The following is a 16,302-nucleotide window of genomic DNA, read 5'->3' as shown; positions in this document are numbered from 1 at the left end:
AAAGTTTCTCGGATAGGAATTGAGAAACGCGTGTTAAAAAATTAATGTAAAGATTCGTAACGTCGATTCTGTTTAAAGGAATTAAAGCTTACCTTGATAGTTAGTAAATAAAGGAGTTATTAAAAATGTCGTTTTGGTAACACATTCATCGATATGTAGTTAGAAATGTAGATAGAAAATGTAATGTCAATCAGATGATGAAATGTAAATCGAGATTGGGATAACCTATACGATGATTCTTTGATTTGATGTCTATATACATTCTTTTCTGTTATACGCTGTCATTTGAAATAAATATGACTTCATATGTTCAACTACGTTCAAAGAAATAAATATGGAACTTTTATCATCAAATAAAATTTTTATTTTCATAACATAGATTGTTATAATGCGTGATCTATTGCTTTTTTTTAAATAGAAAATAGCAGCATAAAAATATGGAGATTTTAGGACTATCACCGAAAACTATGTGAGTCGATAAAAATATCTCGTAATATATACAAAATAAATGTACAGGCAAAGATTTAAACAGTAAGGGAACGTGTAAATTCAAATACAGTGGATTTTATAATTTTTATAAATTACAAAGGACAAGACGATTGTACTTTATCCTAATAATAAAAGAAATGATCAACAACGAAAGCAAATTTATTCACAATGCGCAATATAGTTTACAAATCTAATTAAGTAATAGAATTTTAATGGTACATATATAACAAAATGTTAATTTAATCAGACATTCGCTAAGCGCGGAATGAAAGAAAAATTTTGGATTATCCTATACATTGGACGGATACCTGATAAGCTAATTTTTTTTACTTGTTAGTAATTTTTTTTAATCTTAAAGTAACGTCATAACGAAAGAAATTGCAAGTAAACGCAAGATTGAAAAGACATATAACAACGAATCTTAGCCCAAAATTAGATAAAAATGGGAGAAAGCAGTTTATTTATACAGATTTGCGTGTAATATGAAGAATATTTCAATCAATCGATCAAAGAATTCTTACTAATTGTGACGCGAGAGTATGATCACGACAGGCAGAGGATAATTCAAATTAATAATTCTTTATTGTACAATCACGCCATACGTGTTGAATTTATATACACAAATTGTACAAAAGTGTTAATTTTATTTAGAGTAGTTTTGTACGAAGATATAGTAATTAAATAGACGATTAGAAATTAAGTAAAGCTTTCAGCACAGTTACGCAACTACTGTGATATATGTCAACCGTTCTACTTACAATTAGTACGCGACTAACGAGGTATGCCTAACTATAAAATCTTAACGAACTGATCCCGATTACGTAGAACCATTTTAACATGACACTATTCGTTACGCTAATAAGATTTTAAACTGTCTTACGCTTTCAGAACAGCAATTCTTTTAACTAATTAATCGATAAGTTGGCCAAATTGTACTTATAGTACAAGAAAATGATAAGGACATAAAGGTAACGAGTGGTCAATAAAATTTATTTGCGGAACACTAATCGCGTTTGAATTTAGGGTCGTTTAAAATGGCGCTCTTTCGGATAATTGCTCTCTAAAAGTAACGATTTTTATTTACTGGCTTGTATGTCGCTATGTTAAAGAATACCGTATTTCGATTGGAGAGAACGATAGCCGATAATGGCTAGAGCAATGATGAACAGCGATTGCGTAATCGACACGCCCGTCGCGGAATTGCAGAGGTCAGTACTACAAATATGGCAGGACTCGATTATGTTTCGACCTGAAGTCATTGTAGTGCTGCAAGGACCATCGGTGATGTCTCCTTCATCGACGTTCAGTGTAGAACACTGGCGTATTACTACTCGTTCGTTATTTTCTGCAAGCAAAAGTACTCGTTGGAATTTTCTCTAGACAGTTTCGAAAGTATAGCTGATTAAATATTTAAGATATTATATTCAAGTATGAACGCAAGCAACGAAAAAGGCAAAAAAGCAATCCTGTGATTTATAATTAAACTCATGAAAATTCGTGCATCTATTTTATAGTTCTTTTTGTTATTAAATACATAACCACAGTGCATTAAAAATTCCTATTAATCTTTACTAATACATGTTGTATTACTTAAGCAATATGTATCTATATTTTTTGAAAAATACGAACATATACTTATCAAATCTTCAATTAATAGCTTTAATACATTGTAATATGTATTATATTTTTCAACTAGTATTGAATAGTCTTCTCTGAATTTCTGTAAATTGAATATGAGCGTCTTAAAAATTAAACAATTCAAAAATTAAATCCGTTAAGTATGTTTGGACAGTATCTTTGCGTTTGATCACTTCAAAGGTGCATACTTTCATACCTGATATCAAACATAAATATCTTGAAAACTATTAGTAAATACACGTATTATATACTATATACATAATATATTATGTAATATTAATAAATACAAATATTAGAAAAGAATTAAACTAAAAAAATTAATTTAAATTAATTCTTTGAAACTTTTCCTTTAAATTAAAACTTATAGAAGTATTAAGTTTGGAAGGTGTATTAGATAGAAGTGAAATATTTTCAGGGGACGTATTATTTAGTGTAAGCAATTTTTACGTGGGTGAATGCTAAGTACATGAAAGGAAATCTCATACTTTTAAACGGAAACATATTTTTTTAAAGTATTGATCGATGTTGCTGTTATTATTCATAAAATCATTAAGCCATTAATAAGATTACCCAGTTCGTGAAAGGAACATTAGATTAGGAGATATAATAATTTATAACGTTTATATATAATATGTGTACTTTTTAAAATGACAAGCATGTTTTTGCTAGAAAATAATACAGAAAGAATGAGACAAAAAGAGAGAGAAAAATGAGACAAAAAGAGAGAGAAAGATGAGACTAAAGAGAATTCTAGACTATTAGTAAGAAATGAAATCTTATTCGTCTCATACATCAGCTACGTGATAAATTAAATTATGCGCACCTCGAAACCATTCAACTTTCATTTGAAATATTTTTCGTTATTGTCAGCAATTTCGAAAATATTTAGGATGATTGATTTAAAGAAAATATCCTGTATATTGATGGATGAGTTTCATGATGGTATAAAATCATGAGATTATTAGTTTCCAATGACAATGTGATATTGAAGCAAATTATTGTCAGCTTTGCAAGATTTGCGTACTACGTAAAAGAATACAAATAGATACATATGTAGTATACGTTTGAATAATTTCCGGATAGCGCTTGTATGTACACATAACAAAATATGCTATATGCGACGTTTCCTCTTGTGTTTCTGTTAAAACGTAGTGTTATTTGAACGATATGGTGCAACAGATTGTGTAACGCTTGTGATTCAAAGTATATGACGAAATGAACTGAGGAAATAATTACGGTATTGCGCATTTAAATAAACTCAGATTTCTTTATAAACTGAACATTAGAGTCTCGAAAAAGAGCAAAAGACAATTTAATGGAGCAAATAATATCTAATCTATCTCTTTGATTTGAAACACGAGTAAAAAAATTATTGTAACTATTGTTCACTTCGGAAATAAACAATTTAAAGCTCGAGATATTCCAAAACAAGGAATTATGTTAACCGATAAAGCATTTTTTATCTACTTTATATACTTCCTGAATTTATATTTCATTACAATATATTAAAAAATTTCGATAAAGTCTGCTGGAAAATGAAAATTATTTGTGTTATTACTACAAACCAAATGCATTTTATTTTATTAAGTAACTTTGATTTTCCGAATGTTGTTGTCGTTATCAGTGAACATATTCATTTCGCATAATTTTTCGTGTTACACAAATTTTATTAATCTCTCAGTTATCATGCATGTATGAATATCATTAATCCTAAGATTACGGCCACGTTAGTAGGATTAACCTTGATATTCAAAATTTTACAACGGTGAGTGATTTTCCTTTAACACGGGCGCGGTTTTGACCTTGACAACATATTATTATCGTGATTATAGTGTAGAACGTAGCAGCGCGTGCTGTGACTCACGAGTGAAACATGGTATGTCGTGGCGATTAAGTTGGAGACGATAAACACTAGATTATGATGTTCTCTTGTTTCACGCAGTATATACACATATATCAAATACGTCATCCAACGTGAGAACATCGTACGTAATTGAGTAATAAATTGCTATGCTTATGACGAAACAGGATGTCTTAAAATATGAGCACATTCATGCAAATTCAAATTTCAGTCGCACTATATCAAGTCATTGATTGCAATAATTGTTATTATTATTACAAATGCATTTCGAAAAAAATTAATTACTTTGATTAAATGTGTTTACTAAATAAATGTCTATATGCAGAATGGAAACAACGTGTATGGTCAGTTAATCAATACTCGGCTGCAAGAAAAAATGAATTGTCTATGATCTATTAAACATATGCATATTTATATGCAAGTAGACATTTGAGTGAAAAACATAACAGTAAGTGTTTTATTAAATAGGAAATATTTTTCATACGTAGGGTAGAGTAAACGTAGTTGCGAATAGTATAAATACAAAATTAATAAAAATACTACAAAGAAACTTTTAATCACTTGCAGGTTAATTTGCAATTATATTATGAATTAAACATTATATTAGACAGTACACAATTTTGAATTATTTCGTTTTAGTATTTTCTAGGCTACATCAGAAATACGTTTTTTGTAAAGCAACGTTGACAAGAATAAATTATTTTTTAATAAATTCCTCATCAAACCACTTACCTCTTCTCACAATTTTCCTGCACACATGTTTTACCGGTTCGTAAGATCCAGTTTCGCAAAGTTTCGTATAAAACGCCGCTTGATGTTCTGTAATGTTCAGTGGATCACTACACAGTATATTATTATTGGAAGCGCAATCCCAACATCGTAAAGCTAAACCTATAACATATGTAAATACATTATTAAATATCAGTAAATATAGCATATGAAATGCGACAAAGTAAAATATATTGTTAAGCAAATTTTCTTGCGTCATATCTTGATCGGTACTAAATCTCAAATTCTTTCTTAAATATACGTAACATTTAATCAAATACGATTTTGGATTATTTTCACATTTTTAGCTCTGTTTCTATTATATATTTTATTTATTATAACAATCAAATATTTAGAGAACTTTTCTGAGAAATTTTATGGAATGTTTTGACGATTGCTCGCTCTTCCACGTCACCCCCCATACTATAGCGGCAAATGACGGAATAGTTAAGAATGGAATTGCTCTATACAATTTGTATTATGTCATCGATACTTACAAATTATACGTATACATTAATCATCTGACCATCTACTAATCGGATATAAAATATGTTGCATATAATTCCCGCAAACTAACACTCCGCTTAAATAATCACAGTAACAATTAATATGATTTTATCTATACTGATTTATGTTAATATTAATATTGATATTATATACTATAACATATAGTATTAATGTTATATATTATTATATAATATTATTTTATTATATCAACTACTCGTACTCGGTTTTTTATTTTACTGTGTCATGAGCATGACGTAGCGCGACATATAATAAACAAACAAATGACAGTAATAGGCGACTTAATATATCTGATAAGACAATAATAATGAACACACTAACACGAAAACAAACGCAATAATTAAAATCGTCAGTAGAACAAGCGAGGACCCAAGAATAGTAATGGTCGAGTTTAATGAGCAAATAACGTAACATTCTACCGTCATGGTTTCTTATATAAATCTTGCTTACTGGACAAATAAATCATTACCTTCGCTACTCGACATTAGTTTACAAATTTCATTTTTCCGAATATTTTAAATTTTTTATAACTTGTTTCACGCGAATCGATACATTTATTTATCGTATTTATGAAACAATTTGCCTTTCTTATTTCTTTAAATTACAATTCGTACAATTCATTTTCCGATTATTTTTTTCAACTATTCCTTAAGGATAAATATAAGAGTCTTTCAATTTATATTCTACTCATAAATTTTCTGTCGTACCGAAACTATCGTTATTTCTAGCGATATCACGAATTGATTGCACTTCAACAATAGATTATTAGATAATTATACGATACACGGTTAAAGAATAATGCAAATATACGAAACGTTAACTTATTCACGTGGCCTTAATTTTATATATAAAAATATTTAATACGTGTTACATTATATTGTTATATTAAGACGTATTCTACACGTTACTAATTGTTTTACCTGATTGCGAAAGGACAACCAGACCGAAGATGACCAACATCCATGTTAATCTGGAGGACATGTTGATTAAATCACTTTTCGGATCTGTATGGCTTCCGAATTAATCTAATCGATGATTACTTTACACCGTGAGTGATACAGCCGCTTAAGATGTCAAAGACGATATCATGTGTATCCAGAAATAGATAGAGAGAAACTGCTAGCGTCACAGACACTGTTCACTTCGTTACTGAAGAGGCAACACCCCCTTTTTGCCGAGAACCGAGAACCGAGAACATACACGCGGTCTCCTTCTTCCTTGCTCCCTCTCTTCTTCGAGTTTCTCCGCACTTCTCGGGGCACGCGGCTAACACGGTCCAGTCCAATAACATATCGCATGTAATAACTCTGTAACCCCTCCGTGGATCATGCAAGCGCAAGGAAGTAGGAGTGAAGAGCAAACAACGAAAGGAACCTTTTAACAGAACGCAACAGACGAAACGCTAATTACATTCCAGGAGTGAGAGGGAGAAGGAGAGAGAAAACAATATTGCTCGGGGCCCTCATTGGACTCATTAGGACAATTACCGACCGGTTAAACGCTCTCTAGGGTCTTTCGAGGTTTACGATGGAAACTGGAATACGCAATTGTTTAGAACTTGAAGATTCTCAGATTGAGATATGGAAATCTGAACGAATTAACAATTAAATAACGTTAAGTTTTTCTCGTAGAACACCACGTGTTGCAATATTGTTATTCTTTTATTACTAAACATTTACGAGTATCAGCGATTTATTATTATTAATCATTTAATAATTAACAATTAGCCAACTGCTCGCGCCACAGCGAGCTATACGTTTCTCATCGCGCTCGGACAAACCAATCTATATGCTGTCTATTGCGCATTGTTCAAAGTATCGAGGACTAATAGTCACTATTTAAAAAACAAAGAAGTCTAAAAATTATTTAAGTGGTCAATTATATTTTTTAGTAATGATTTTATATAACGATTTCACATATTGTTTATAGAAAACGTTAAATTAAAAGTATATATTAAAAGTACAAAAAAATATAGGTAAAATTAAAAATATTATAGGTGACTAAAGATAAGTAACACGTGAAATTAAAAATTCACAATGCATTTTAATATTTTTTTTACAATATGGTATAAATAAATTAGTGTATTTTATTATACACTGTATTTTATAAGAGTAGAAAAAGTGGCGCAATTAATTGGAAACAATTCCAGGTAAACAATAACTGATAATAACAAAAGAAAAGAAAAAGAAAATGCGTTGCAAAAGTATAAAAGGGAGATCTCCCTACTTGGTTAGCTAAGTGTTAAGATTGATAAGACTCTTGATATATTCGATTGAATTGTAAATCGAATTCAATGATTTTATTCCTGTTGCAATAACTTTAAAGTTTCATCGCTACATCAGTTGCATAAAAAACTATTGTGTATGTTTTCAATCTATTTTAAATCCAATTGGTTACAGATGTCCAATAACAGGATTGCAAAGTGAATTTGCCGACTTGTTAAGAATGACTTGTCAGGGGTCAGAAGATCGTTTAACCCTGCCTGACATTACCGAATTGACTCGAGTATTTAACCCCTCCCCCTCTTCTCACAGATGCGTCAATACGTAAAGATGTGTACATCCGAGCATACACGATTTTATAGGTGTTGGTTAGAACATCACCATCATCGATACAAAGGTTACATCGAGTAGACTGTCTCCCTGTTCATTCATAAAGCCATTTAATTTCTGACTTGTAAGTCAACAGCCTTTTCCGGCCAATCAACATTGTCGTACTCTCTTTCAGAAATTAAACGTATATGATGTGAAAACCGAGAAAAAATGCTTCGTTACGATTATCTGGAACAAGTTACTCGCAGAGTAAGGAAAATGAAACAGATATAAATCTGTAATGTGAAACACTTTTCGACACTTTTAACATTTTTAAGGAAATGAAGATATATTTATTAATTCTTGTAAATTTATATATAAGATTATTAATAATATCATGCAGTTATATGAAGCGTAGAAAGAAAACAGTTTATTATAAGCAGTCTACCGACATCTTATTATTTGATTGCACTATTATTTATGAGCTTATGTTGCCGTTACATTATACCGCATTGTTACATCGATCAAACATCGCTTGTAAGTGTAAACAACTTCTCATTAGCTTCCAATAGGTTCTATCCAGTAGAAACTCTGAAAGTCTATATTCAATGTTAAAATTATAACAGATTATCAGCCACATTACAATAGAGATCTTCGGATTCATCGAGGAAAACCTTCGATCGGAAAATGAGGAAAATTGATGTTAATTTCCATGTTGGTGGTTAGAGAAGGATGATAGCCGTCCTTGAGCGAAAATGGCTAGCGGGAAACGTCGTTCATGAGAAAAATAATTTCACCTATCTTCAAGTAGTTGGGACAAAGCCTGTTTGTATGTTGAAGGACTTTAGCTAACTAAATCTTAGGATTTGTAACGGGTCCTCAAGCTAGCTGAACATGTACTGTAGAGATGCGTCGACATCTGGTAATCATCCAACACGAAAAATAGCATTTACGTGAGGCCAGCCACGGGACAGAAAACGTTGGAATGTTTACAGTCGCGTGCCGCTACAACTATTTCTTTTTGAGGAGAGCTATATCATTACTCCATACCTTTGTTAGACAGAACATTCATCCCTCGAGTGCCGCTACGTGCGTAACGTTATAACGTAATACCACATATCGTTATACGTCGTAACGAAATGGTATATAACGTTATACGTTATTACGTAACACTATATAACGTTATACTTTATAACGTAACACTATATAACGTTATACGTTATACTGTAATACTATACACATTATACGTTAAAGCGTAATACCATATAACGTTACACGTCATAACGTGATAGTATATAACGTTCCACGTTATTATATAATACTATATAACGTTATACGTTATAACGAAATACTATATAACGTTAGGGGGCGAGCCGGAAGATCAGAACCGGCTTGACGATAGCCTCGATAAAGGCATTACCCAATGTGGTAAAGTGCTTCAGATGCCACACGTTCGGGCATATCGCAAACAAATGCACGGCGATAAGCCCTGGAAAGGAGATTTGCAAGAAGTGTGGAGCCAAAGACCATACGATAGCTGCCTGCGTTAACGCACCGTGCTGCTCCATTTGCAGCAAGGAGAAAGGAGTGAAATTTGACCACGTAACCGGGTCCCTGGCTTGCCCAGAATATAGAATGCTGTTGAGAACGAAAAAATGAAGATATTGCAGATAAACCTCAACAGATGCAAGATGGCGCAGGACTTGATGCACCAATGCGTGATCGAACTTAGGCCGGATATAATAATAATAATATCCGAGCCGAACAGGCAGCTACCTCACTGGTTTAATGACACCAAAGGAGACGCCTCGATATGGGTCACATTCCTCAATGGCGAACTTCCTGATGAAACAACAGAGGTCAAGAGCGATGGATAGTGGGCGTTCGCGTCGGCGACGTCTTCTGCTTCAGCGGATACTGCTCGCCCAACATAAATAAACAAGCGTATTCCAAGTATATAAACAGGCTGTTATCTATGACGAAGAACGTTGCTAGAAGACACGACAAGGTCGTCGTGGTCGGAGACTTCAACGCAGAGTCAACCTGTTGGGGAGGATCGACCACAGACAAAAGAGGGAGAGTCTTAATGGAGGCATTAAGCGGCCACCGGGTGTTTCTATTGAGACTCAAGGAAAAGTACACCTTCTTCATGAACATGAAGACGAGCTTCCCCGACATAATAAGTGTATCGAACAAGGTCAGCGAGATACACGCCGGAAGCGCAGTCTTGGACAAATACTCGGCCTCGGACCATCTGTACGTGCTCCACAGGTTTAAGGCGAGGAAGACTCGAACCGCATCGAAGTTCTACAGGTACGTGACCAAGGACATGGCGCCGGAGGAGTTCCTGAGCAGATTCGACGACACACTGAGGAAGGAGGACCTCAACGCGGCTATCGGAGCGGATGGGGCAGAGTCTTTGCAAAAGTGCATCGAAGGTACGTGCGAAGGGATGCTAAGGAAGGCGGGCTGTGCGGCGAGCGGAAAGTACGCGAACTACTGGTGGAACCCGAAGATTGCGGAACTTAGAGCGCAGACGCACAAAGCGCTCAGGAAGGAGACGAGAGAGAGGAAGAAGAATGCCAGCAACACAGAACCCCTCGTCAACGCCTACAAGGAGATCCGAAGGCAGTTAAAAAAGGAGATCGCCCGCAGCAAAACAACAGCTTGGACAGAATACTGCAAGATACTGGAGAGCGACCCTTGGGGCAAACCCTATCGCACGGCCATGAAGAGATGCAAAAGCAAGGGACCAACCAACGACATGCCGATCGACATGGTGGAGGCAGTCCTACAGAGGCTATTCACCATGGGACACGGACCCTACCATTACGAGGGCCGCGAAGAAGCAGAGACCGAAGAGGAAGCAGACATCAGCCTCAGCGTCGTCATCGGCGAAGGCGATGTCGTCGATGCCGCCGGAAGAATGAACACCAAGAAGGCTGCAGGAGTCGATGGCGTTTCGGGCGAGATCGCGAAGCTGATAGCGAGTCGCAGGAGCGAGCTCGTGACAAGGGCGATCAACGGCATCACCGAATCAGGAAGGATCCCAGACTGCTGGAAGACGGCCAGAGTAATACTGCTAAGGAAGTCGGGAAAGGATCCCCGTCTCCCTAACGCGTACCGGCCGATAACTATACTCCCAGCCATGAGCAAGATCTGGGAAAAATGCTTTAAGAAGATCATCGAGAGATGCATCGGAACGGACCGTTCTATCGGAGGCAGTATGGCTTCAGAAAGAAGAGGAGTACGGTAGATGCCATCACGCAGGTGATAAAGTTTGCCGACATCTGCAAACAGAAGAGGGTAATATGCGTGATGATCGCCCTGGACATTAGCAATGCCTTCAATTCGCTCAGGTGGAAGAGCATATACGAGGAATTTGACAGGAGGAAGCTGCCATGGAAGGTCAAAAGGCTAATTGGCAGTTAACTATCTGGAAGGAAGATCATCGTGAGCAACCAGCAGGGCACGGTGGAGCACGAGGTGGCGGCGGAAGTTCCGCAGGGATCCATCCTCGGACCATTCCTGTGGAACTTGGTATACGACCGGTTGCTCGAGAGACTCGACAACATGCCAATGGTCAGAGCAACCGCCTTCGCAGAAGATCTGACCATCACGTGTTCCGTCGGGAAGAACGAAGAGGCCTCCGCCAAGATCAACACGATGCTAAGGATCGCCAACGATTGGCGCACGAGTGTCGGTCTCACACTGGCGAGAGAAAAGACGGAAGTCATGCTCATCACTAGATTGCAAGTGCCACGAGTGGTGAAACTCAAGTTGGGCTCTTCGGACATTGAAACGGTCGACCACATCAAGTATCTCGGAGTCATCATCGATACCAATCGGAGGTTCGGTGCGCATATCGAGACGGTGTGTAATAGAGCCGACAAGTTAATAGGAGCCCTTAGGGGAATACTAACTCACATCAACAGGCCGCTCAGCTTGGATTGTAGGCTCTACTACAATGTGTGGGAGTCCATCGTAACTTACGGAGTACCGGTGTGGGCTAGAGCAGGGAATACCGATAAGAACAGGAAGAAGCTGAAACGGGCACAACGAACGGCATAACAACGGCCTGTGCATAACAACGACGGTATACCGTACCGTCTCCCAAGCGGCACTTTGCGCGTTGACCGGGAATCTCCCGATCTACGTAAAGATAAAAATGCTCGGAGAGACTTACGAGAGGAACAAGATCCATGAGACCAGGATCGCCGCTGATGACGGCAGCAAGCTGAACTAGGAACTGGAGGCGATTCGCAAGAAGGCCCAAGAGGAGTGGCAGAAGGAGTGGAACAACTACAAAAAGGAGAATGTCACAAGAAAATTAATACCGAGTGCGCTGCTATTTACCAAAAAGAAGATGGACATCGATCATCACACCATGCAGCTGTTAACCGGGCATGGGAGCTTCGGTGTCTATAGGAAGAGGATTGGCAAGAACAGCGACAGCAACTGTCTCGACTGTGGAGACCCTAACGACGATGCAGAGCACGCCCTCATCGCGTGCCCGAAGTGGACGGACAGAACCATCGAGCTGGAGAACGCTCTTGGCGAGAAGATAGACGTCGACAATCTGATCGCCACGGTGACCGCCAAGAACGAGAGCTGGGATAAATTCAGGCAATTATGCAAGACCGTCATGTGTCACAGGAGGGTGACAGCGAAGGCTTGGGAGGAGGCAAGGAGGAGAACGAGAGCAACAACTACGCGAAGCAGTGAAGGCAAGAATACAAAACAACGAAAAACCGCAGAATCAGCTCAGTATTCTGAACTGGCTGAGAAGATGACATGAGCAGTAACTGCCCGAAGAAGAAGATACAACGGGGCATGAAAGAACAATCCTGATGACTGCGGACAGATTTACCGGGGTTGAGGGGCTTTTAGTGGGTATGGCAAATACACCCGCCCGAGTCCCACATAACCCAGTGATGCTGGTCGCTGGGTATCAGTAACAGCATTTTCCCCCCCTCACGCAAAAAAAAAAAAAAATAATATTACGCAATAACGTATAACGTTATATACTATTACGCAATAACGTATAATGTTATATAATATTACGCAGTAACGTATAACGATATATAGAGTTACGTTATAACGCATAACGTTAAATACTATTACGTTATAACGTATAACGCCATATACTAATACGATATAACGTATAACGTTATATACTGTTACGTCATAAGGTATAACGTTATATACTATTACGCAATAACGTATAACGTTATACACTAAAACGTAATAACGTATAAAGTTATATACTATTACCTTATAACGTATAACGGTATATAGTTTTACGATATAACGTATAACGTTACATGGAGTTACGTTATAACGTATAACGTTATATAGTGTGAAGTTGTAACGTATAACGTTATATGCTATTAAGTAGTAACGTATAACGTTATATACTCTTACGTTAAAACGTATAACGTTATATACTAGAACGTTAAAACGTATGACGTTATATACTATTGCGATATGACGTATAACGATGTATACTATTAAGTAGTAACGTATAACGCTATATACAATTACGTTATAATGCATAACGTTAAATGGTGATACGTTATAACGTATAACGTTAAATCGTGATACATTATAACGTATAACGTTTCATATTGTTACGTTATAACGAATAACGTTATATACTATTACGTTATAACGTATAACGGTATATCGAGTTACGTTTTAACGTATAACGTTATATACTATTACGATATAACGCATAACGTTAAATGGTGATTCGTTATAACGTATAATGTTACATAGTATTACGTTATAACGTATGAAGTTATATCCTATATCGTTATAACGTATGACGTTATATACGATAACGTTATAACGTATGACGTCATATACTATAACGTTATAACGTATGACGTTATATACTATAACGTTATAACGTATGACGTTATACACTATAACGTTATAACGTTTAACGTTATATAGTGTTCGGTTATAGCGTATAACGTTATATACTGTAACGTTATAACGAATAACGCTATATAGTGTACCGTTATAACGTATAACGTTATATACTATTACGTTATAACGCATAACGTTAAATGGTGATATGTTATAATGTATGACGTTACATAGTGTTACGTTATATCGTATAAAGTTATATACTATTACGTTATAACGTATAACGTTATATACTATTACGTTAAAGGTATAACGTTATATAGTGTTACATTATAACGTATAACGTTATATACTATTAGGTAGTAGCGTATAACGTTATATAGTGTTACGTTATAACGTATAACATTATATACTATTACGTTATAACGTATAACGTTATATGGTGTTACGTTATAACGTATAACGGTATATAGTGTTACGATATAACGTATAATATACTGTTACGTTATATACTATTACGTTATATACTATTACGTTATAAACTATAACGGTATATACTATAACGCTATAACGTATAACGATATATTCTATCAGGTAGTCACGTATAACCTTATATACTATTACGTTACAACGTATAACGCTATATACTATTACGTTAAAACGTATAACGTTATATACTATAGCGTTATAACGAATAACGCTATATAGTGTTCCGTTATAACGTATAACGTTATATACTATTACGTTATAACGCATAACGTTAAATGGTGATATGTTATAATGTATAACGTTACATAATGTTACGATATATCGTATAACGTTATATACTATTACGTTATAACGTATAACATTATATACTATTACGTTAAAACGTATAACGTTATATAGTGTTACATTATAACGTATAACGTTATATACTATTAGGTAGTAGCGTATAACGTTATATAGTGTTACGTTATAACGTATAACATTATATACTATTACGTTATAACGTATAACGTTATATGGTGTTACGTTATAACGTATAACGGCATATAGTGTTATGTTATAACGTATAACGTTATATACTATTACGTTATAACGTATGACGTTATATACTGTAACGGTATAAAGTATAACGTTATATACTATAACGTTATAACGTATAACGACATATACTATAACGCTATAACGTATAACGTTATATACTATTACGTTATAACGTATGACGTTATATACTATAACGTTATAACGTATGACGTTATATACTGTAAGGTTATAACGTATGACGTTATATACTATTAGGTAGTAGCGTATAACGTTATATAGTGTTAGGTTATAACGTATAACATTATATAATATTACGTTATAACGTATAACGTTATATGGTGTTACGTTATAACGTATAACGGCATATAGTGTTATGTTATAACGTATAACGTTATATACTATTACGTTAAAACGTATAACGTTATATAGTGTTACATTATAACGTATAACGTTATATACTATTAGGTAGTAGCGTATAACGTTATATAGTGTTACGTTATAACGTATAACATTATATAATATTACGTTATAACGTATAACGTTATATGGTGTTACGTTATAACGTATAACGGCATATAGTGTTATGTTATAACGTATAACGTTATATACTATTACGTTATAACGTATGACGTTATATACTGTAACGGTATAAAGTATAACGTTATATACTATAACGTTATAATGTATGACGTTATATACTATAACGTTATAATGTATGACGTTATATACTATAACTTTATAATGTATGACGTTATATACTATAACGTTATAACGTATGACGTTATATACTGTAACGGTATAAAGTATAACGTTATATACTATAACGTTATAATGTATGACGTTATATACTATAACGTTATAATGTATGACGTTATATACTATAACGTTCTAACGTATGACGTTATATGCTATAACGTTATAACGTGTAACGTTATATACTATTAGGTAGTAGCGTATAACGTTGAATAGTGTTACATTATAACGTATAACGTTATATACTATTACGTTATAACATATGAAGTTATATGCTATAACGTTATAACGTATGACGTTATATACTGTAACGTTATAACGTATAACGTTATATACTATTAAGTAGTAGCGTATAACGTTATATAGTGTTACGCTATAACGTATAACGTTATATACTATAACGTTATATACTGATAGGTACTAACGTATAACGTTAAATAGTGTTACATTATAACGTATGACGTTATATACTATAACGTTATAACGTATAACGTTATATACTGTTTGATACTAACGTATAACACTAAATGGTGTTACATTATAACGCATGAAGTTATATAGTGTTCCGTTATAGCGTGTAACGTTATATGGTGTAACGTTATAACGTATAACGTTACATGGTCTCACGTTATAACGTATAACGTTATATAGTGTTACGTTATAGCGTATAAGGTTATATACTATTGCGTTATAACGTATAACGTTATATAATATTACGTTATAACGTACAACGTTATTTACTATAACGTTATAACGTGTAACGTTATTTACAATTTCGTTATAACGTGTAACGTTATTTACTATAACGTTATAACGTATAATGTTACATGGTGT

At 34.7% G+C, this 16,302-nt stretch overlaps 1 protein-coding gene across 1 annotated transcript; it reads right to left on the bottom strand.

Annotated features, from left to right (window-relative positions):
• Window positions 1-630: 630 nt before the first annotated feature.
• LOC126928862 (uncharacterized) lies at window positions 631-6,511 on the bottom strand. Its single transcript, XM_050744704.1, has 3 exons — window positions 6,202-6,511; window positions 4,721-4,879; window positions 631-1,834 (listed from the first exon to the last, which is right to left on the bottom strand). Exons 1-3 carry the CDS (start codon window positions 6,260-6,262, stop codon window positions 1,593-1,595), a joined length of 462 nt encoding a protein of 153 aa, XP_050600661.1. The 5' UTR covers window positions 6,263-6,511; the 3' UTR covers window positions 631-1,592.
• Between the last annotated feature and the right edge of the window lie 9,791 nt (window positions 6,512-16,302).

The sequence above is a fragment of the Bombus affinis genome, chromosome 2 (assembly GCF_024516045.1).
Source record: "Bombus affinis isolate iyBomAffi1 chromosome 2, iyBomAffi1.2, whole genome shotgun sequence".
Lineage (NCBI taxonomy): Eukaryota > Metazoa > Arthropoda > Insecta > Hymenoptera > Apidae > Bombus > Bombus affinis.
This window is presented reverse-complemented; position numbering and strand designations above follow the sequence as displayed.

Bases quoted from the DNA above. Each gene is read 5' to 3' on its own strand.
- LOC126928862 (XM_050744704.1), bottom strand. From the start codon at position 6,262: ATGTCCTCCAGATTAACATGGATGTTGGTCATCTTCGGTCTGGTTGTC. The intron at 4,880-6,201 runs GTAAAACAATTA...CATATGTTATAG, and splicing joins GGTTGTCCTTTCGCAATCAG to GTTTAGCTTTACGATGTTGG. The intron at 1,835-4,720 runs GTAAGTGGTTTG...TTTTGCTTGCAG, and splicing joins CAGGAAAATTGTGAGAAGAG to AAAATAACGAACGAGTAGTA.